Source organism: Populus nigra, chromosome 10 (genome assembly GCF_951802175.1).
Source record: "Populus nigra chromosome 10, ddPopNigr1.1, whole genome shotgun sequence".
Taxonomy (NCBI): Eukaryota; Viridiplantae; Streptophyta; class Magnoliopsida; order Malpighiales; family Salicaceae; genus Populus; species Populus nigra.
In genome coordinates, this window is record NC_084861.1 from 16070331 (window position 1) to 16092515 (window position 22185).

At 35.8% G+C, this 22185-nt stretch overlaps 3 protein-coding genes across 8 annotated transcripts; all 3 read right to left on the bottom strand.

Moving 5' to 3' along the window:
* Positions 1–2411: 2411 nt before the first annotated feature.
* Positions 2412–3765, bottom strand: LOC133704662 (uncharacterized). The gene is made up of 2 exons (XM_062129566.1): positions 3098–3765; positions 2412–2996 (listed from the first exon to the last, which is right to left on the bottom strand). The coding sequence occupies exons 1-2, from the start codon at positions 3425–3427 to the stop codon at positions 2523–2525; spliced, it is 804 nt and encodes a 267-aa protein (XP_061985550.1). The 5' UTR covers positions 3428–3765; the 3' UTR covers positions 2412–2522.
* Positions 3766–4153: 388 nt separating this feature from the next.
* On the bottom strand, positions 4154–16817 carry LOC133704661 (ubiquitin C-terminal hydrolase 12-like). Of its 2 annotated transcripts, none has more exons than XM_062129565.1 (32): positions 16715–16817; positions 16448–16514; positions 15861–16008; positions 15592–15749; positions 14270–14535; positions 13934–14152; positions 13728–13836; positions 13522–13637; positions 13267–13365; positions 12932–13041; positions 12701–12775; positions 12193–12271; positions 11961–12107; positions 11781–11861; positions 11510–11629; positions 10653–10775; positions 9989–10066; positions 9789–9877; positions 9608–9716; positions 9441–9509; positions 9222–9332; positions 7986–8041; positions 7729–7906; positions 7541–7642; positions 7378–7449; positions 7108–7173; positions 6376–6441; positions 5703–5789; positions 5423–5536; positions 5109–5183; positions 4889–4975; positions 4154–4698 (listed from the first exon to the last, which is right to left on the bottom strand). In XM_062129565.1, the coding sequence occupies exons 1-32, from the start codon at positions 16742–16744 to the stop codon at positions 4657–4659; spliced, it is 3348 nt and encodes a 1115-aa protein (XP_061985549.1). In that variant the 5' UTR covers positions 16745–16817; the 3' UTR covers positions 4154–4656. The 2 variants fall into 2 exon arrangements, with proteins under 2 accessions (XP_061985549.1, XP_061985548.1); XM_062129564.1 differs by having other exon boundaries at positions 5423–5539.
* Positions 16818–18796: 1979 nt separating this feature from the next.
* Positions 18797–21933, bottom strand: LOC133704249 (ABC transporter I family member 6, chloroplastic). Of its 5 annotated transcripts, none has more exons than XR_009844025.1 (8): positions 21538–21933; positions 21377–21427; positions 21054–21275; positions 20847–20969; positions 20567–20743; positions 19935–20031; positions 19378–19443; positions 18797–19047 (listed from the first exon to the last, which is right to left on the bottom strand). XR_009844025.1 is itself a non-coding variant. In XM_062129027.1 (7 exons), exons 1-6 carry the CDS (start codon positions 21859–21861, stop codon positions 19945–19947), a joined length of 984 nt encoding a protein of 327 aa, XP_061985011.1. In that variant the 5' UTR covers positions 21862–21933; the 3' UTR covers positions 18797–19047; positions 19931–19944. The 5 variants fall into 5 exon arrangements, 1 of the variants encoding a protein (XP_061985011.1); XR_009844023.1 differs by having other exon boundaries at positions 19378–19446; XR_009844024.1 differs by having other exon boundaries at positions 19931–20031.
* Between the last annotated feature and the right edge of the window lie 252 nt (positions 21934–22185).

Sequence of the window (22185 nt, forward strand, 5' to 3'; positions counted from 1 at the left end):
CAACTCTTTTTTCAGTTGGCAAAGTAGTAGCTACTTGCCAAAAAAAACCCCAGTGAGAGTTCACTTGGGAAATAATTTGGCAATATTCTTGTTACAGTAAAAACTTCTTTGTTGCTTTGAAAAACTTCTTTGCTATTTTGAAACGCGCGCGATCTGGATCTGGATCCGGATCTGGCAAGCCAATGCAAAATCTTAAATGCACATTCAAAGTTTACTTGTTGAAGTTAATAAAACTAATTGACTATTACATGTATTAATAAATAAATATTAATAATAAATAAGGACAAAAAAAATTTTCATCATGTGTCATGCTATTTGGCATATTTATTTTATCACGTGCCAATATTGTTTTTTTAAAAAATATATAATTTAAAGCAAAAAAATTAACTTATTAACACAATTTATATGATTTTTATTTATCCAGCTCTGCACCATATTGTAGTTCCTTGTATGGTTTAGGTTTTAACTCCAACTATGTTAGAATTGGCTCAGTGTGACCAAGCTAATCCACACACGACTTAGTCGTCTTGTAAAAACTTAATTAGGCTATCAAAAAAATTTAAGTTCGTCATTATTCTAACATTTACCTAACTTAATCAAGTAAAATTGTAAAATAGTTAATCATCAAAGGATAAAATAAAACAAAAAGTTAGGAATTTAAACAAAAAGATATCATATTGGATCAATTCTGGTCAATCCAGGTTCACCTATTAAATTCACAGCCCACGTCATGATATGAGCACAATGAGTTAACAACAATTTGTCCCATTCATTTCTCTTCCCATCTTTTCTTCTTGGTTGGGCCTCAATTAGGCTCGAGTTGTATAAAATTTGTGACTAAATTGAAGAATCATTCAAGAATTAGGGATGATAATTAAGAAATTAAGAGTTATCAAAGAATTAGAAATCAATAATTTTTTTTACAAATACATAAATAGTTTTATTACTACAACTATAATTTGTAGCATAGTTTAATAATAATGTTGATATAAAAATAATTTGGATATACAATTATTAGTGGTATATATAATAGTTATCCAAATAAAACTCAATGTCTATATTATGGAGCCGAAAAAAATAAAGGAAAAAAAATTATGTCTACAAACTTCCTTCACCCCATTCTCTACCGTAAGCAAGAAATTAATCTTTTTTTAGTTCAAAAGTAAAAGAACAAAAAAAAGCAAAGGATTTACTTAGAATCGTTTGGGTGAGACTACGAGATGAATGAGTTGCCTAAGATAAATCTCAAAGAATAAATCTAGCCAGCATGCCAGACCTACGTATCTTGGGGTTGGCAACCATGTCAAACTCACGCGACATGGGTATGGCGACAACGCCAGACCTAAGGCGCCTGGGCCTAGCAACCACTCTAAACCCAAGGCGCCTGGGTTTAGCGACAAGACCATCCTCTTGCCTGGTCTGGCAATCATATGAAAACAACGAAAACATCCTTACATGCAACTTTTGTTGTTGTTGAAACAAAATGATAATTTTGTATTTGAACTATTTTAATAAAAAAAAGATGGATCGGAGAAGCCCCTCAACACATGCATATCCTTCATTAGATTAAATCAATATGGTGAAAAAGATAGCTAGGTGCACTATTTATCTACACTATTTATCATTATCTTTACTGTTTATTTTTAAAAAAAGACAAAAAAAGTTTCCAACCCAAAAGTTAAAGTTTTGTACCCTGAAGAGTAAATCAATACCTATAATATAGCTCAAAAAACTTGAAGAGATTATTTTATCCTCAATCATTCTTTCAATGCTAAATATATCTTATGAAAAAACAATTATATCTCCAACTGAATGCTTACCAAGTTTTTTTTTGGTAAGAATAATTTTATCATTATATTACCACAATCTATAATAATTTACGTCTAGATAAATAGTGAAAAAGATAATGATCCTTTTTAGCATAGTTTGTAATTAACAGCCTGCATGGAAAAGGAAGGAGAGAGAAATTAAGAGATGTGAGCACTACTAAGAACAACTTTAATTTGGGCTGTGCGTAATTACGAGCCCCCAAAGCCAAAATGGTCCAATATGGATTACAAGATTCCATTTAAGCTTCAATATTCATGACCAAGATGGATCCGACTCCCAGGCCCATGTTAGAATAACTGTTAGATTTATGAGCAAAACTGATGCTCGAATCAGATTCAATGGGCCTCTTTTTTTTATAGCAATTGTGGGATGTCATGCCACTATAAATTATATTTATTAAAGCACCTTTTTTCAGCTGAGATTTTAGGAAAGTCCTCCCAGAAAATCAACTCTGTTGTTGGGCACCTGATCTGATGGATGATGATCATGTTGGAAGATTTCTTGATTTTTGTAAAAAAAAAAAAGTAGCCTTGGAATGTCCATTCCAAAGATCTAGAGGGGGTCACCGACTCACCATGATATTTAATAAAATTAAACTATCTTAAAAAACTGGCAAAGCAAATCTCTTACAAACTCGCAAGAAACAGGATATGAATCTCTTGTTTAATCAAACAAGAAGGAGAATTTGACATTCAAAATACGTAGGGAATAAGGGCCTTGACATCCTTAGGGAAATCTTCAAATTTGGAAAGGTACCATCTCCTTGTAGCGTAACTCCTTCCCATCAAGTAAACAATTGTGCCCACAGTGAAGCATAAGGGATACAGTGTTTGAGAAATGAATACTATTCCTATGAACCCTAACACCTCAAAGAGATAGTGGGGGCATATCACTAGGCCAAACAAACCACCTTTGGGAATCTTGTATTCTTTGTCACTCTTTGTTCTCAAAGAGGCGAGAAGAAGGTGGTGGTAGAGGTTGCCAAAAATCCCCAACAAGAACAGCAAAACCCCAGGATACTTCAGGTCCGCTTGTAGCTCTGGAAACCCTTGTGTTAAATACTGACCATGGATCATGCTTGAAGTAGCTGAGAAATAACTAGAGCTTATAAGAATTGCAGAATCAAGAACCACCCCGCTAGTACTATACTTGTGAACAAACAGCACCTGCATAACATGGTAGAACAATTCAGAAGTACTCAAGTTCAAGCAACCTAAGTTCCTAGCAATGTATTGAAGAGTTTCATGATCACAGGTGTATTAATGACCTCGATGGTTCTCTTGAAGAAATGTATGGTGAGAGTTGCTTTGACCAGGAACAGCCTGAGATCGTGATTTGGATAAAGCACAAAAGAAGCGACACCAGAAAGAAAAGCCGGCACATAAAACACAAGCATGCCAGTTCTGCTAGAGAGTTTGATCTGCATTCTTGTAGATTTTTCAGAGTTCAAATTCCAGAATCTTGAGTACTGTAAATGCTTTCCTAAGATTTCAGATATTCCAAGACCTGCTATTGCTACCAGACTAACCACAGACATGACTGAGATGATCAAAGAAGGTGGTGGAGGAAAGATAACACTAGACAACATGGATGCCATTGCTGTAGCCCCTCTCGTTCTGTCTCAAAACTTCGACTCCTAATGAAGGGATTGTAAATTGGAATCATGTAGGCATATCCTGTGTGTGGGCATTATCTGGCAGGCAAGCAAGTAGGTGGCAAACGCGGACAAATTCCGAATTCTAGCAAGTATCGGCTAACCGTTACCTACGAATTCTTGCTGACATAAACAAATATTATTATTTTTTTTAACAAAATCCAAAACATTTACACACAACTTGAAACTCTGTCCCATGATAGTTTTTGAAAAATATTTTCTGAGATCTATCTATGATTTGCAAAGCAAGTTCTACGTATGGATGCTGAAAGGGGTGTGTTAAATGTTGTGGACAATATTGGTCAAAGAGGTGGGTGGCAAATGTGGATTTCACAGCTATGCACCATCAATATTCAGTAATTACCCAACCGTGCACACCAGCGAAGAAAATGACACTTTAAAGGGGTTTTTTTCTTTTCTTTTCTTTTCTGGCGAGGGAACACGCTTTAATGCACTACTTTAAAACATTGCAGACCGGTCTAGGTTAAAAATAACTCCTATAAGACAACAAAAAAGCGGTGCTAATAAATGTTTGCAGGCTGCAGCCATGAATGGATGCATGTCATAAATTGGAATTCAAATTGAAGGGGCAATGAAGCTACAAGTGTCATCAACATTGTAGAAAGACGACCACATACCAATCAAAGGTAAAGAAGAAGAAAGTGAGGGTGGACTCGAAGAGATACGGCGTTCGTTTCATTTGCACAGCTTCAGAGAAGCACAGAACAAGCAGACAAACAGCACATTATACATGCGCCTCAAGGAGGCTCTAATGATTCTCTAATACATCTAGGGAAATCCACAGAAGGATGCTTGCCAAAGGAAAGACAAAATAATTTAAAAACACACACCTATACCCCCTATACATCCCCCACAACAAAATCTTATGTACTAGATTACAATGGGATTTTAAGGATCAAATGTCATCTACTTCACCGAAAGACGAGAGAGAGAGAGAGAGAGAGAGAGAGAGAGGTCAAAACTATTGAGGGAACATGTTTTTATGCCATGAGTTCACCCTCTCCCTACATGAAAGAATTACACATCTATCAAAACCACTATTTTGCTCTGGTTGCAAGCTTGTTTCTTCCTCGGTCCATTTTGCAACAGTTTGTAGGGGAATCACGGTCTTTGATTCAGCTGATGCACTAGTTTCGCTTCCTCATTGCTTCCTAGTTGTAGATTTTTACCGGCTTCTCAAATGTATGACGATTCTGTAAAATGAAGGCAAGGTCACCACAAAGCTTTTGAGACAGAATAGAATTCATTATCATCTATATACATGACAATGCACTTTATTGGTGGCGCTTAAAACCATTACCTGCCGTTAATAATTCAATTATCAAAATTCATTTTTTTAGCTTGACCAATAACCTTGCCTATAAGCTTAATGACAGCACATACCTGATTAGCAGCATATGACCTTTTAGGAGCATTGTCAGAATGCTCCAATCCAAGATACTGCTCCCAAGCACCATAAACATCCCTTCTCTGATCAAAAAGAAAATGGAAGAGTAAGAAATTGTCAGAAAAGTTGTCATGTCAGTGCCCATGAAAAATGGCAGACAGGCATGTGTGTGGTTGAGTGGGTGTGTGTGCGCACGAGCGCATGTGAGAGAGAGACCTGAAAACGGCTGGACACGATGTCTGAATCTTGAAGGTACTCAGGGCGACCTAGAGACAAAAAAGCAAACTTCCACTGCACCAAAAAAAAAAAAAAAAAAAACAAAACAAGAACAAGAACAAGAACAAAAACAAAGCAAACAAATATTAGAAATAAAGATACCAAAAGTTTGTATCTACAAAAAGCTAATCTTGTTAATAAGAAACATGGTGAAACATTGTCTCCAGACTGGAAATGCAATGTAACACCTTGAACATTGCAACTGGTCTATCATATTGTGTGGTCCAATGAATATTTTGGCATTAAAAGAATACCTTTGAAAATTCTTCATCGGGAACCTGCAATTTTTTCTGTATGCGCATTTTGACTTCAGTCAAAGTCTCACCCTCGTGAATGACCAGGAAAAATGGTTCTCCAAAATTCTGAACCTGCTGTTAAATATAAACCACAACAAGTGTTGAAAAAGATATACCAGAAGCATATATAACTTGACCATCCAAACATGGAAATAATTGATAACTGCCATAGGAGAAGAAACACTTAAACAAAGTGCCAACCAAAAGGCAGTTGGAAATAAAATTTAAATGTACTTACCACCTGGTTTTGAGTTGTGTCTTTCATGAAATGATAGACATGAATCAAGCGATCGTGAGGAGCAAGGTTTTTCTCTTCTTCAGGAACCTAAGGCAATGTGGCACAATATAGATGCATCATTAATGGAATCCATCAATGAATCATATCAAGGGATATGCAAACAAGTACAGAGACTAAACAAGAAGAAAATTAGTTCAAAACATGAGAGCCGAAAAAAGATCTTGAGAGATTTGTTCAATTTTATCCTCTTTCACCAAAGTTTTCCTACATCACATTTGACAAACAAGGACTCATTTATCCCATTTCTACCTTTCTATTCCAAGGTTCTACAGAACAACATAAAAGAAAATTTCAATCTTGAACAGTTGTGAGACAAATTAAAAACAAAAGCTAAACTAGCTAACAAACTATTTGGTGGACCCACATTAGGAGAATTTAAGTATAAAGGAAAATCGAAAGCGAATGAATGATAAAACATATAAATCTTTCTGCAGGGGTTACTTTAAAAGTTGAGCAAAGCATAAGATGGAATATGGGGAGGGGGCGGGCTTAAACAATTCATAACTCCATGTCAAACTGAATGGTCAGCTACAAAGTACCAACAGCCAGATGCTCAATGCATCTAGCTTACAGATATTTACAATTCAATTTCACCCACAATGAGATAGCTTACCTCCTCTGCACGTAGTGTCCAGTATTGATCATTAATGTTCTCAATTTTTTCATTGTGTGGAAAGATCTGAAAAGATGAAGTGGCCTAATAAGTAAAAATACTGAAAAGATAGAAAAGTTGACATAACAGGTTAAAAGAACATGCACGCCCATTCAAACTCTCTTGGTGTTTCCTAGGAGCTGCAAATATAAAGCTGATGAATATGTTCATGGTAAGAGGACTTTTAGCTTTTGCATAGATCTGGACTTCTCATAAACCAACCCTCCCTTGAGGTTTAAGCATTATACTCGTGAACATCTAATTGCAACCCATAAGTCATTAATCCATGAAATATTTGGTTGAAAACAAAATTCTGGAACCATCATTAATGAAATTGACGTGAGCTAATGTAGGTTTTTTCTTCATATTATTTGATTTAAGTAGATCATTTACCATCCATGACATATGTAAAAACATATTCTAATATGCACATGCATATGATTCAAGTCTGATACAAAGGGAATGAATTTGCAAATACATTTTACCTATAACGTAAAGAATCCCACATAATTCTATCACTAAATTATTTAAAATATTTCATCAATTTACAACAGAGCTTGCTTATTTCTAAAGAGAAAAAACAAAGGAAAAAAAGCATAACACAACACAGGACCCTTGCTTCAGAGGACAAACAACTAATCTTTATAATTGATACTTTTCAAAGTACACAAAAACAACAGGTAAATATGATACCTTGTAGATCTTGTGATAGAAAACCTCAAGCAATCTAAGTTCAGCACTAGGATGAGACAGCTCCACCTATTCCAAAATAAGGAACATGGTGATATGCTTAGTCCAAAAAGAAATGCACAAGGGGCAAAAGAAGCAATTGAGAATGAGATTGGTATTCGCATCAGTAAGTGCAACTTCCACACAAATTATGAAATAAATCCAGCAGAAAAGGTGCAAAAGAGAGGTGGGTTAAAAACTTCCTTTTGTCCAGAGAGAGTTGCAACCATTTACCTTTGCCTTAAGGTCACTAATGACATCACCTACAGTGCTCTGTTTTGGCAGTCTAATGGTATGAATCACTACCTGAGATCATGAGAGGTTCCATGAAGCACAAAAATTATAATACACAAAGTAATTGCACTAAGAAAACTAATGTTTCATCATCTGCACTAACCTCATCCTTAGTAGCATGATGAAAAGCAACTTTTAATGTTTTAAGGCCTTGCAATTCTGGTAGAGGGATGTCTAATACTTCATAGTATAGAATATCAGATGTCTATCAAGCAAAACAAACAAAAAATCAGGCATTATAACAGAGAGATGAAAAAACAACAGGCAGAGATCTAAAATTCTATGGTATACCTGATTGTAGTGCACCAGCATGTCAGACAAATGATCCACTCCTCGGAACTTGATGGGCTGGGGTTTAGGTTGCTGGGAGTAACAGTTATGAGATGTAAGCCTAATTTTGGATGGGTCATCCAAGCCAAGATGGTGAGCTACTCTTTCCGCAACATCATCATAAGTGTGGAGCTTTGAACTGAAATAGGAAAGAGTATAAGCAAGCACAAAATAAAGACTTCAATCAATTAGTCACATTCCAGGTTAAATTCACTTACAGCTCAAGACAGAATTCATCCTCTTTCGATTTCTCCAAAGATCGAAAACGAACGACCTATGGATCAGGAAATATAAAACTACTGTAGCAGAATACAAAATATACAATATGGTAGCATTAGTATTTCTAGAAAATGACAGCTCATGATAACATAGTTTGAACCATTGTTGTCTAAACTAGCCAGGCCTGTTAGATATGAACCAGGTGGCTCAAGCCAAGGACCAATTCAGGTTTCTATTCTTTCACCAGGCCAAACCCAGGTGACCTGGCAGGGTTTTTAGAGACCCAGCAAGGTATCCTGGTGAAACCCAGTCAAGACCTGGTAGGTCAACCATAAAACTGGATATAAAAAAAAATAGAACTAAATTGCATTCTTTTCCTTCCCAAATAAAAGCAAAATCCCAAAAATAACTGAGCTCTAGAAACAAAGCAATTCTCTATCACTTATATTTCAGTTCACATCAACTGTTCTCTCACATCAGTGATCTCTCACTTAGGTCTCATCATCAACCCATTCACTATTTCTAAGTTATACTGCAAGATAGAAAATGGAATTCGATGGGTACTACTACTGACTTGTTTCAGCATTTGGATTTTTCTCCATTTGATTTCTTATAACTGTATCTAGTTGAGTTAGGTTTTCTATGCCGAGTTATGTGATCTTCATTCAGATTCTTCGCTAATTCTGTATTGAATGCCTGAAACTGTTCTTGTTAATGGTTTTGGACTTTCATTCTTCTAGCTTGTGACCTTCCACTTGCCTTCAATAATATGTTCTCTGCATATTGAAGTGGACCTATTGTCCAAAAGATCTTGTAATTTTTTTGCTTTAATTCAATTACAGATCTTGAAAGAACCGGGGGGGTTTCAAAATTAAAAAATCATCAGAAATTTTTTAAACAAGTTTTATTACTATTTCTATTCTTTTTTATTCTTATAATTTAATATTGCAGAACAATAGCTAAAGTCATGTTTTGGTTTTGGTTTCTTTTTTCTTTTCTGTTCTTTTTGCATTCCATTCACTGGAAAGAATGAAAATTGCAGACCTGCCGGGTAAAGCCAGTTACCCGGGACTCTTTTCCAGGTTATAAATGTGCCATTATACCAATACCAAGCATCCAGCTATTAGAATGAAAACTACCAAACCATGGTAGGACAGAAATCAAAAACTTTTCAACAGCAAAATGTTCTGCTCAACAGTATAGCGAATTCAATCTCTTATCAAATCATAGCATACCTGGCGATTGTGCATGTACTCAAGGAAGGAAGGCACATCAGGGTAACGGCACTGTTCGTCACTTCCCATTGGAGGGGGTTTCTGATAGCAAACAATATCTCCATCTTCAAGCTGCCAAAATATCCAGGAGGTATGATTACCAAGTTGTAGACACAAAGTAATTTGCTAAAGATGAATTTATTCACAAGAACTTTGCATTAAGAAGTTGATTTTAAGTACCTGACTAGAACGAAAAGTGAGCCTCTTGTCAATGTGTTCACACATGACATTAGGTTCAAACTTTATTTCCTGAAAGAAAACAGGAGAGAGATATTTACTGAAACTAAATTTTGATCCCTTTAAAAATCAGAACAGTGTTGGACTACAAACTAAATGTAATGACTAGCCTCGTAAAGTTCAATCTCCTGGTCAGGAGCAAAGCCAGCCATTTCATTTAGTTTTGTCAGGATCTCCAACGGCTTGCCGCTACCCTTTACGAACAGCCTCCCTACATACCTGTCATCAAAGAAGTTCAGCAACAGTAACTGGCTGCAATTCCTAACAAAAGTAAAGTGTACGTGGGAATACCGGAGTTCCTCCTTCGATGGATCATAAAGTTTAAAGAAAAGAAGGATATCCTCTTTAGTCTTCTCAGGTGGAGGAACAGGTCGCAAATCCTGGATCATCACAAAGATAAGTTATAGTAAGAGATCAAATAACATTCATCAAAATAAACCCGAAAATCATTAAAAAGGAATCAATGGAAAAGGATAAAGCATATAACAAACCTGTCCAATTTCTACTTCCAGAAACAGCTTTAGCTCCGCGTTATTTGCCTTATTAGAAACCTCTCTCAATTGTCCAACCTACAATGCCTCCAGTCATTATGAAAACAAAATGGACAAGTGCCCCCTAAAGCTAACACTACTATAAGCACACATTTAAATTTGCATGGGTCTAAACCAATCAGAAGTGCATAAACTTCTACAGAACAGTCAAAGTTTGTATATCTGTAGGTTCAGTTTGGACTGATAATTTGGTGTTTGGACTTCTCATTTTGGGACAAAAACGAGAGGAAACAAATACAACATGACACAGAAACCTTAATTCAACCAGCCACATTTTTTTTCTCTTTTGGGAATCATTCACCAAAGCAAAATACAAACTCACAAGCGCCCTGCATCTTCAGGTTGTCAAGGATGATGAAAGAAATGCATATCCGAAAACCCTAATTCAACAACCATGATAATATTTCCCCGGGCTCTCATTTGAGTGAGACTAGGATTCAATTTTCCATATTTCCGAAGTCACACAAAATTTCATGTTAATGGAAGGGTCATCTATATTAGCACGTCTGTTCACATAATTACCCAGAGAATCAAGATGTATGCAATAGCACACGTACATATTTAGCAATGACCAAGCATGAGGATGTAATCAATCTCTACTTACAGACTGTGCTTCCTCCTGAGGAGTCAGTGGCCGATTTGGACGGTATGTATGATTTTGTCGCTTTGCCCACAGCCAAAAACGTTGAAGTTGCACTGGTACACCAAATTCTTTAGCAACTTCTTCCTGTGAAAATAAATTGGAAGACCGTCAATTAGAAAGACCAAAATAAATATACAATAAGAATTCATAGTCATAAGAATATTACTAAGAAAACAATAGAAAATAAGATACGAGCAACTTTTGTACCATAAAAGAGATTGTGAAGAAGACTGTCACAAAGAAGAAGATTCAAGGAAGAATTACTAATACATGGGATCCAATGTTGGTTGATAATGAAACTTGGTATTGATATGACCCCATATAGGCTGTATTGTGTGCATGCAGCTGTGCTGGTTTAAACTTTTAGGTTGGAAGCTCCATTACAGAATCAAAGTTGATATTCCCACCATTGAGCATTGACACACAGCATAGTCCATTATCCAATTATAACTCAATTTGAAGCAGGGGCATAGGAGGGGAAATCAAGAAAAAAAGTGTGCTTTATGAAGTGACTGCTCCCCCGAATGAACCCACTCACTTCGTTATATGATTTGAAATTCAACAATATTCCAGATGACAGTACCTTTGGTGCAGCTGTCAGCATGTTTGAGCACTCAATTGTATGGTTGAAAATTTAACAATATGCAAGACAATAACACCTTTGGTGCAACTGCCTTCAAGCTTGAGGACTAACTTGTGGATGCATGTCAATATGTTAAAATTGTGGATTGGGATATAAGAAATCAACATAAGTGGCTGCAAAAATGAAAATGAAGCCACAATTTCCAAATATGGATTAACAAAGAAAAATGATGTACCTTGAAAAGGTTGAAGGTTATCTGTTTCTGGATACGGAAACTTCGTACTTTGTCATGATCCACAAGATCAAAATATACATCCTTGCCAATCTGTTCAAGTAGATCCTCACTGCGTGCAACCTAAAGGCACAGAATAACTGAATCAGTAACTTATTTTTCCAAAAAATATAGATCCTATGATATACCAGCAAACATAAAGCACAGCATTGAATTCATGCATGCATCAGGGCAATTGGCATGTGTTTGTGCGTGAGAGAGGGAGAGACGCAACCTTTATTATGGTGTACAAGTGCGCCTCCGCTTTTTCCTTTCTCTTTTGCTCCTTTTCCTCCTGTTCTTTCTTCAATCTTATCTGAAATGAGATATTTGAAGTGCATGGCCAAAGCATTGTTAGTAAAATAGAACATGGAAACACAACTTCATAGGAACAAAAAAATAATCAACATCTCACCCTGAGGTGCTCTGCAATGTCCTTCTCGTCCACATTACAGATTATTTTTTCCTTGTCACTTTCACGAATATACACAAGCATATAAGCATTTGAGTACTTTGTAAACTTGAAGGGAGAGTTGTTGAAGCCAGGATTTGTCTGTGGTAACTGTTTGACAGAAACAAGGAGCACAAAGATTATATGAATGAACTGAAAGTAAATGGAAATTAACTGGTATGCTGGAAAATCTTACCTCTTCCTCACCACCATACTGCTCCTCTAATGCCCTTTTGATATCCTCTTTGGTCACCCGCTCATCATCAAATTTGAACCTACATGCCGAGTTTTAAGCTGTGAGTTGAAAGACACAATCAGACAGCCCAAGTTCAATGCAAAAACAGATCAGTAGAACTCATATAGTACACAGCAAAGATGCTGCTTGAGAATATGCTTAAAAGAAAAGGCATAAATACCCAAGTTCAAGCATGCCAGTGAGATGAAAGAGTGGTGGAGCCAAGTTTAAGAAAAGGATACACACCAACTAGAAACCAGATACTTAAGTGATCTCATAGAGTTTCATCAAGAATTTTTCAACAAAACCAAGATGGTATGGAATGGGAAAAAAGATTAGCTTAAGACACTCATTTCCTTCACAAGCATTTCAGTCAGTAGAACCATGCTGATAAGTTTAAAAAGAAATAATATAAAAGCAAGGATATATATAGATTGCTGAAACCAGCCTCAATTAACAGATTGCATACCACTGATCTGAGAGAGTTGGTCTGATATAAGCATAGTAGTGTCCACCATGCACACCACCACTGTGAACCAAAACACTGCAAAAAAGGAAAGAAAGAATAGTGATTGATACCGTAAACCAAATTGCACGAATACATATCATAAATAAATAAATAAGGCATGGTAAAGGTTCTATCTTGTCATAAGAGCCAGAGAATGATAAGCGCAACCAGATACAATGGGAAAGTTGATACCTGTGAAGGGTGTATAGATTGCGGACACTGCGGTCAGCCTCTGGTGATAAATATTTCCCATTCTCTCTATCAAGATCAAGTTGCAAAGGGAACTCATAGCGATCATTTATCTGCATAAATAAGTGAAATAAGCAAGGCACTTTCTACAATCATCAGTCAAACACATAAAAGGATCACCAAACAATAAGAGAACTTGTGTTCTTGTGTTGTGCATCCTAAGAATCATATAATTGAAATTTATTGCATGAGAATAGAAAATACAAATGGTATAATGGAAAAAAAAAAGGCAAACCATGTGCACTTCATAAAAGAAATAATTCCAGTCAATTACTAACCTTCACCATTGTATCCCGCATAAAATCATACTCGAACCTTTTAAGTTGAAGTTGGAGAACTGGGGGGAAGTCAATGAATAGGACACCCTTTCTAGCATCCTGAAAACATCCAAAAGCAGAGCACATCATAAAACATTTGTCAAAGAGCAAACCATGCAAAAACTAAAGGCATTTGCAGCATTTCATTTAAATGCACTTCCAAAGAAGTTAAAATATGCAAAAGCTTCAAGTTCCAGAGTTTAAAATGCATGTCACCTGTAATCCATGTTGTTCAGCATGATATTTATTGTCACCTTCAAGACGTTCCACCTCCACATACTTATCAAAAGAAGCATAAACATCCCGACAGCCTTTGACATCAAGCTGAAGATCTACAATTATATATATATATAAAATTCCATGAGGTCCACAAGATGAATCTCGGATAATTTACTATTATCCGCTGTAACCAAAATCTGTACCATAAAATGACTCCTTTCTTGTTGACTTATAGTCAACATTGATGCATTCAATATAATTCATATGGTGCCCTTCAAATAGCTGTTGTATAGTGCCCTCCACAACAGTTCCCTGTGACAGTAAACCAAAATGAATATGAATCCAGTAGTACTTCACCCACATTTTAGCAATGAACAAACATATCCTAAGACTATTAAACACCCTGTACCTTCATTTTATCTTCAAGCTTTTCACACAGAACCCTATTAAGTTCTTGGACATCATGCTGCATGAAAGAGTCATATGTATCCCAGCCAAAAGACTTTGTCAACTCTTTTGTAGCTACGCTAGTGTCACTGTATTGAAGTTTATAAAACAAACTCTGCAAAGCCAGAGGAATGCTCCCTGATGGGATATCATTCTCAGTCGTTGGCATATGATATACAGCCTGCAATTAACATCTCACATGAAGAGGCTTGTGCATAATTTCAATAAAAAAAAATTTTAAGAAATTCTTCTTAATAATTTCAATAGTTCGAATTACAAAAAGTAGAATACAATAAACCTTTCTGAAATAAGGAATATGATACAGCGTCTGAAGGAGAGAGTTCATGTAGCATGTAGCTCCTTGGTTCTTTAGACCAACATAACCGGTCTCCTTCTTCGAATCATGTGACCAGTAATCAATGACCTTACGAACAGCAACATCAGCTTCAACCACACACGTGTCATTTACAAGATACCCTCTCCCAGGGTCATACAATTCCCCCAGAGGCATGAATGAAGTGAACCCCCAATCACTCTCACGTGCATTGAACTGGTGCTGTGTGTCTGATAATGAAATAAAGGAAAGTCATGACCATGCATTCAGTTAATTTTGCCTACGTCATAGGAAAATATGCATATATGTTCATTTCTTTCAGGAAAAACAATCAATAATGGATTTGTTCAAGCTGTTACTAGGTAAATCTCCATTTTCCACATACCAGATTACATTTAGACTGCACCTAACCCAGCACTCTTGCATACTTTACCAAAGCCGAGGAAACTACAAAGTCCATGTTTCTTCTGGACAGCATATTACATGTGTCTGACCAATTAATCACCATACCAATGTCAACAAAATCCAAGGTTCATATTTAAAGGAACCAGGTACCATTTCTTCTCCTTCATATATTATGTCTTGATCTCTTTGTCTTCAATATAAAATGGTAAGAATTTCAACATACAAGATAGCTATTAGCCATAGTGGCAACGTGAACAAGAATGCCCCCTATCTAGTTAAAACACATGAAATGCCCCCTCGCCAAGCGATTGTATTCCTTAAGCATTTGTAGTTGCAGTTACAGTTACTCATGCTTGAATCACCAATGTACACCAAATTCAGTTTAAGCAGCCCTCCCATGTTTTCCACCATCATATCTAACGGACAAGACTTCCAGGTTTCATTCCAGATGAACCCTGAGAGTTTATCACACATGACCAGACATGTACGTGGAGCAAACAGTATCAGACACAAATATGATACAGGTAGAGCTCATTTTTTGACAACTAATTTTATATCAAATAAAACTCGTCAATGATCCAGGAGGACTACTCCGCAAATACCACGGCAAAAAATTGAGAAGAAACCTTAAAAGAAAAGCATAAACAAAAAGATAGCTAATATAATGATTGCTTAGGAACAAACTGATTTGTCTATCACGTTGGTTATGGCAGGTTATGTCCCGTTGATATAGTATTGTGTGATTACACACAAACATGCATGCACACATGCACCAACCAAAGTTAAATGGAGCTGTCAAGATACTCTTAGCACCAGGATATTGATAAAATGTTTTTGAAGGAGAAAAGATCAGTTCAAGTGCACCAGTAGTGAGCGAATACCTTTCCGAATTGAGTACTTTTGATGAAGTTGATTGATAACAGTCAAGCTAAACTGCGCATATCGACTCCAGCCATATGGCAAAGTTGCTGAATCAGCAACATCTAGATACATGGATAAATGATCCACATTGTTACCCTTTGGAAAAATCAATATCCGCCTGACAGCCAATCACGCAGAACATTCAATAATCAAAAGCAGGCACCAAACACCACAAATAAGAAGAATACATCATATTGTCCAATAAAAAGAAAATAAATGATCCACGCACCACTTGTAGCCTCCAACAACAAAAACATCAGAGTAGAGCTTCTTAGCATTTAGCCTCGAAAAATTATCAATCGTCCATGTAAACCTAGCAGATGGTGGATCATCCACCGTCTGTGCATCAACTGCTGTTGCAGTTTCGGCTTGTGCTACTACAAAAAATTAACCACCATAAAAATAAAAATAATCCAAAACCAAAACTTCCCTTGCAGATCCCAGAAAAAAGAAATTCCCATCAAACACAAGCAAAAACCCAATTATCCAGTCATAATAAAAAAAAAATAACGATGCATTAAAAATCATACTTCGATCCTAAAAAAGACGTAGCCTTTGCTTTCATATTAGCTCAGTAAACCATGTAAAAAGAAAGCATCAAAGAAAATAATTCAAAAATATAAAAAAAAATCAAGCAAAAGGCATGATAAAAAATTAAATCATGCATTAAAGATCATACTTTAATTCTGAAAGAAGCAAACTTCACTTTCACATTAGCTCCGTAAAAAGAATAAAAAGAAAGCATTAAAGAAAATAATTCAAACCAATAAAGAAATAAACAATTTTCTCAGGCACCAAACAGAAAAATAAGGGCACCTTCCATTGGCTGAGGTCCATCAGCAAATTCAGTTTGTGGGACCAACATCTCGTCGTCTTCTTGTTGCTACAGAGAACAAAAGTCAATGTGAGAGCTTTGGATCTGTTAATCGAGACCCTAGAGAGCTAACGACGGGCAGCACAAATTAAAAATCAAACACTAAGATCAAACAAAATTGAAAAAAACAAAAAAAAACCTAACTGATTCAAAAATAGAAATTAAAGTGGAAAAGATAAGCGAGGATGAGTGGGGGATTTAGCAATTACATTTAACGGAGGAGGAGTCATGAGAGTCATGGATGGAGGAATCGGAGAGGAGTGTAAAGGGAGGAGTTCAGAGAGAGGGGGGGGGGGATTGGTGTAGAAAAAGGGGGGGGGGGGGGGGAGGGAGAGAGGAAGAGGGGTTTACTGTTCTAGTACGAGAAAAGGTACACTATTGGTATTTTGTGATGATTTATAGGTAACAAGTAAAAAACGTAGTGCATTGCGAGACGGTACTTTGCATGGGTAAGTATGAAAAATTAAATGTTTTAGTGATTATTTTTATTTTCCTTTTAGTTTTTTTTATTAAGAGGTTCATCTCGTGAGTGATTAAGATGGTTTTCTCTCTTAATCATTTAATAGGTTATAAGTGGTTAAATGGTAAGAAATTAAGATTAAAATATTTATTTATTTTATAATTTTATGTTCAAGTCTTATAATTATTAATATAATAGTTATTAGAAACTTATATGATTGTTAATTTCAGGACCTGTAAAATTAGTTAAGGTGTGCACAAGTTAGCACGAATACCTATATTAATAATAAAAAAAATTGTTATCTCTTTTTTTTTAATTTTATAAATTTAAATATTAGAATCATTAATTTTTTTGATTTTTTAAAATTTACTTTAAGATAATTTAAGAAAATATATATAGCTTGAAATAGTATTGTTTGGTTAGAGGAATAGTAAAAAAAGGAATAGAATAATTAATTGGTTCATAGAATTCTACAAAGATGGTTTGGTTTTGTTTTTCTCGTGATAAACTTTAGGGGTGTAGTAATGTTGAATGTGAGACCATCATCGGGTATGCTCTCTAGAGAGGTTGTAGTGGAATTGAATTGTAATTGTTGATATGGTAGTAATTTCTTGTATATGGATTTTGTCTTCATCTTAGTAAAAAAAAAATATGATCGCATCTAATCTATAAAAAAACAAGTAAAAATTAATTTAATATATTTTAAAATAAAAAATAATTAATAAACAATTTAAAATTAAAGAACACAGTTTGTGTTTCAAATAAAAATTTGACAAATTTTGATTTTTTTAAATTAATTTTTCAATATTTTTAGATTATTATAGTATGCTAATATTAAAAATAATTTTTAAAAAAATAAAAAATATTTTAATATATTTTCCAATACTTTTTATAAAACATCAAAAATCACTTATTGGGCGTGGATTGAGTTTTTTCTTCAAATTTCTCAACTCTAAACTATTAGAATTAATTTGAATGATCATAATTTAGTGGATTATAAAATAACAATAACATAATCGGTAATTTATTTATTTATCTATTTTGATAATATTCAATCTAAATCATAGACTATCCAAATCCGTCAAGCACGTAGCATGATCATGACCACCTCCAAGACAAGTCTTATTAGATCCCAAACCACGCTCAAGATGCTGTAAATATTTTTGAGAAACAATTTGAAGAAAATAACACAAAGTCTTCGTCGAGAAACATGCATAGCCAGGAAACTGACTTCAAGGTCTTGACCAATCAGGCCACAATTGACCCACAATTCAGACTATTTGCAAAATCCACCAGGCTTTTATTGACATTTATATTCTCTGTACTTTCCAAATCCTTTTGTTTTGACCTCGATTAATCCTACAAGTTTTAAAATTAACAACCATATAAATCTTCAATGACCGAATAACCACCTAAATAATTCCTTTTGATTTTCCTCCACGGATGCATTGACGTTGAATGTCGGATAACCAGTCACGCATTCCAGAACGAAGAAAGGTTTCAATAAATCAATAGAAAAACCCCGAATGAGGAGGTTTATGGCGGATTAATTGAATGAAGGGTGCTAATGATGGAGTATTTGAATGAATGGTTAACAGGAGAGGAAAACATTCAGTTGAACCCATAACATGGTCTACCTGGGGTAAAACCCAACCATTAACTGATTCATTTTTTCCCCATCAAAATAACCTTGTTTTGATCTTATTATGGGTTACCCGAGTTGACTTGTGATCCATTTCTTATCTCGAATTGGGTTTGGGATGTATATCTATATAGCGAACTTAACTTCTTTTACCTGCTAGGGACCAAGAGTTCAAATACTTCTTTAGAATTTGATCATAAAACACACTGACAAAAGATTTTTTATTCATGTGAATTACAGAGAACCAAAAACAAAAGCAGTGCTCCAGAGAGGAAGGTGGCCAAGTGGAACGCTAGACATGATTCAAATTAAGATGAAAGATTATGAATTTCAAAGAATCCAAAAACTTATCATTCGATGACAGGGTCTGCAAATTTTTGTACAAACAATGCCATTCTTCGAGAGGAATTACATCATAATCCTTCTTGTCAAAAATGGACCTGCAAGAATGAGTAGCCAATAAAACATTAACTACTACTGAATCATATGATGAGCTGTGCTTCTTTTTTCTTCTTTCATCAAGCAAGGACTGTTTGTTGCTTCTGACTAACCTATTCTAAATGAAAAGAAATGATGAAATTATTTAGCATGTCGTTTCAAAATCCCCCCTCCTTTTTCCTGGACAAAAACTAAGCCATGGCCTCTAAGGGATCTTCCAACCCCTTAGAGGCCTTTGATACTCATCATCTTCTATTTTATCTGTTCTCACTCCCTTTTGTTTCATCAAGAAGCCAGTCAGAATCTAAGTCAGCATGTTTGAGCGGGCATACCTGAGGCATCTTTCAAATGTAATCAACATTTAATCTAGCATCCAGTATTTTCTCTTCACGCCAATGCTACTGTGCGGCCATACAAAATATGACAAGGAAATATTATTATTCAGACTAGGAGCACAAGAAAGCAGAGAGCTGCTTTCAAGTTGAAATCAGCGTCTGAACAAATACAATTCAGTGAAGAATTGAAATGAAAGAGAATTAAGAAATAGACGTGTGCACTGGCCACCTACTAATTCTATACAGGAGATCCCTGCACTTATAAAGAGCATGGATGCAAATCTTGCAGTTTTCTTATGTCCCAGCAACAAAAGCTGTCCCAATATTCTTCCTAATAAAATCCATTAAATCCATGTGTACCAGGTTAAAGGACACCAAGTTTTGCATAGTTTCACCTGAAAAATATAGAACATTCTACTCCATTTCTCCTCACATGATTGGTCATGCTTATCCCAATGAAAAAATGTTATAGTCTCCGTTTCTCCTTACATGACAACTTGTGGTTAACCCAGTGAATAAAAAGCAGATATTCAAGTGCGAGAGCAAGTACCTACTGGCCAGCAGTTAAGAGGCAGAGATTGCTTTGTAACCTTCCTTCTCAAGTGTCTTTGCTATGGAAATATCACCGGTTTTTACAATTCTGCCATTCTCCTAAAAGAACATAGAAAAAAACAAATTCAGGAGTCAGGACAATATTAAAACATTCATCACAGCCACATTAGTTTCTCTATCTCATGGTATAGTAACACGAACAGTTTTTTGACAAATTAAAAAGCATCACAGCCACAGGAATAGAAATCAAGTAGTTGAGCAATATTGCATAATATGGATATTTCTCACAATTATTTCAATTGAAAAAACCCCCAAGTACAGCTATGAAGTTTTTTTACTTTTTTTTTATCTTCCAGAGAATATCAGATTCCCCGCCACAGGAAGCAGCCAAGGAGCGAGGTGTAAGAAGAAGCACATAACTTTTGGTAGCTCCCCTGGGTGTTTATATACATTGTATAATTGTATTAATTCATGAAATGAAACTACAAGTTGATTTCCAATGAAGACTGACCAATATTACAAACATACAACTAAAAGATTCATTGGGATCAATGCACTAATTCATAATATAGATCTTTTTATCACATCAAGCACACCGTTACCAACAACAAATAGGATGCTCCAATTGACTCACCATGATATGAATGCACGTGGGCTTGATGAATTCCAGAAGCCGTAGATAATGAGTAATCATCAAAACAGCATTGTTTGGGGTCAACATCCCATTCACTGCTTTTGCTACATCTTGAAGGGCATCGATATCCAAACCAGAATCAATTTCATCTAATATAGCCAATTCTGCACCCAAAACCTAGAACACACAAAGCCCAAATTGATTTCCAAACAATACAAGAACAGATTCCAGTTTGTTTCTCACAAAAACTCCAAAAACATTACGGCAAGTCAAAAATTACCGCAAGTTGTAAAATCTCATTCCGCTTTCTTTCACCACCACTGAACCCTTCATTCACATTTCTATTAAGAAAATCACTCTTCATGTTCACAAGCTCAAGTTTTGGAAACAAATACGCATAGAACTGCAATAACAAAACAAAATATCATTGTAGAAAAATATAGATACAATCATTCAACTGGACAAACGCAAAATCTCATAATCATACCTCGATAGGTCCAAGTTCAGGCAGACCGAGTTTCCGTCTTCGCGCATTATAAGCCATATTAAGAAAATCAATATTGTTAACACCAGGAATCTCAACTGGTGACTGAAAACTCATAAAAAGCCCAGCAAGTGACCTTTCTTCTGGCTCCATGTCAAGCAAGTTCTCACCTTTAAACACTACACTCCCTCCAGTTACCTCATAATCCGGATGCCCAGCAAGAACCTTACAAAAATTAACAGAAAACCATTAAATCTTCCAATCATAAAGCCATAATTAAACCCTTAATCCTTTTAACCATGATTAAACTAACATAAAGTTCTAACCTTTGAAAATGTGCTCTTACCAGAGCCATTTTTTCCCATAATAGCATGAACCTATTCACAAATCAAAAAACACCCACATAATTAATCAAGCAGAATTTTATTTATTTATAAAATAAATCAACACTTATTAATCTTTGAACCACTTTAACTTATCAACCAACCTCTCCTTCGTAAAGGACAACGTTGACGCCTTTGAGAATCTCCTGTTTCGACTCAGCAATCACAGCGGTCAAATCCTTGACTTCCAGCAACGGCCTTTTCTTCCCTGAATCCGTTCCAGTAGTCCCTGTGGTTTCTACGGCAGGGACAGAGGCAGTGACTGCAGGAAGACGACGGGTGGAGCGGAGACGGAGAGAGCGAGTGGCAGAATATGTGAATAAGTTTGAATTAAGGGGCAGAGTTGAAAGTTTAAGCGGGGGAGGAGAATGGATGAGTGGTGGCTGTAGAGAGGGAGAAGGGGAGGAGAGAGTGAAGCGTAAGGCCATCTTCTTTTTGGAGCGAAAAGGTTAAAAATCGTTACAGCGATCGTTGACGACACAGGAGATGCTCTGAGGTTTTTCCTTTCTTATGTTGTAACGTCGGATGCGGTCGGGATGGGCCTGGTATGGTTTCGTTATTGGATAAAACGGCCCATGATTTTGGACTATTGGGCTTTGAGTCAAAATATTGATGTGAATAGACTCTTGGGTAGTCTTGGATGTGTTATTTTGAGAATTAATGCATGATTTTTTATAGTCATCAAATCTAATTTTGACAGAGAGAGAGTTTTAAAAATATTACCCATCAATTTATTGCTGGGTTTTATACCC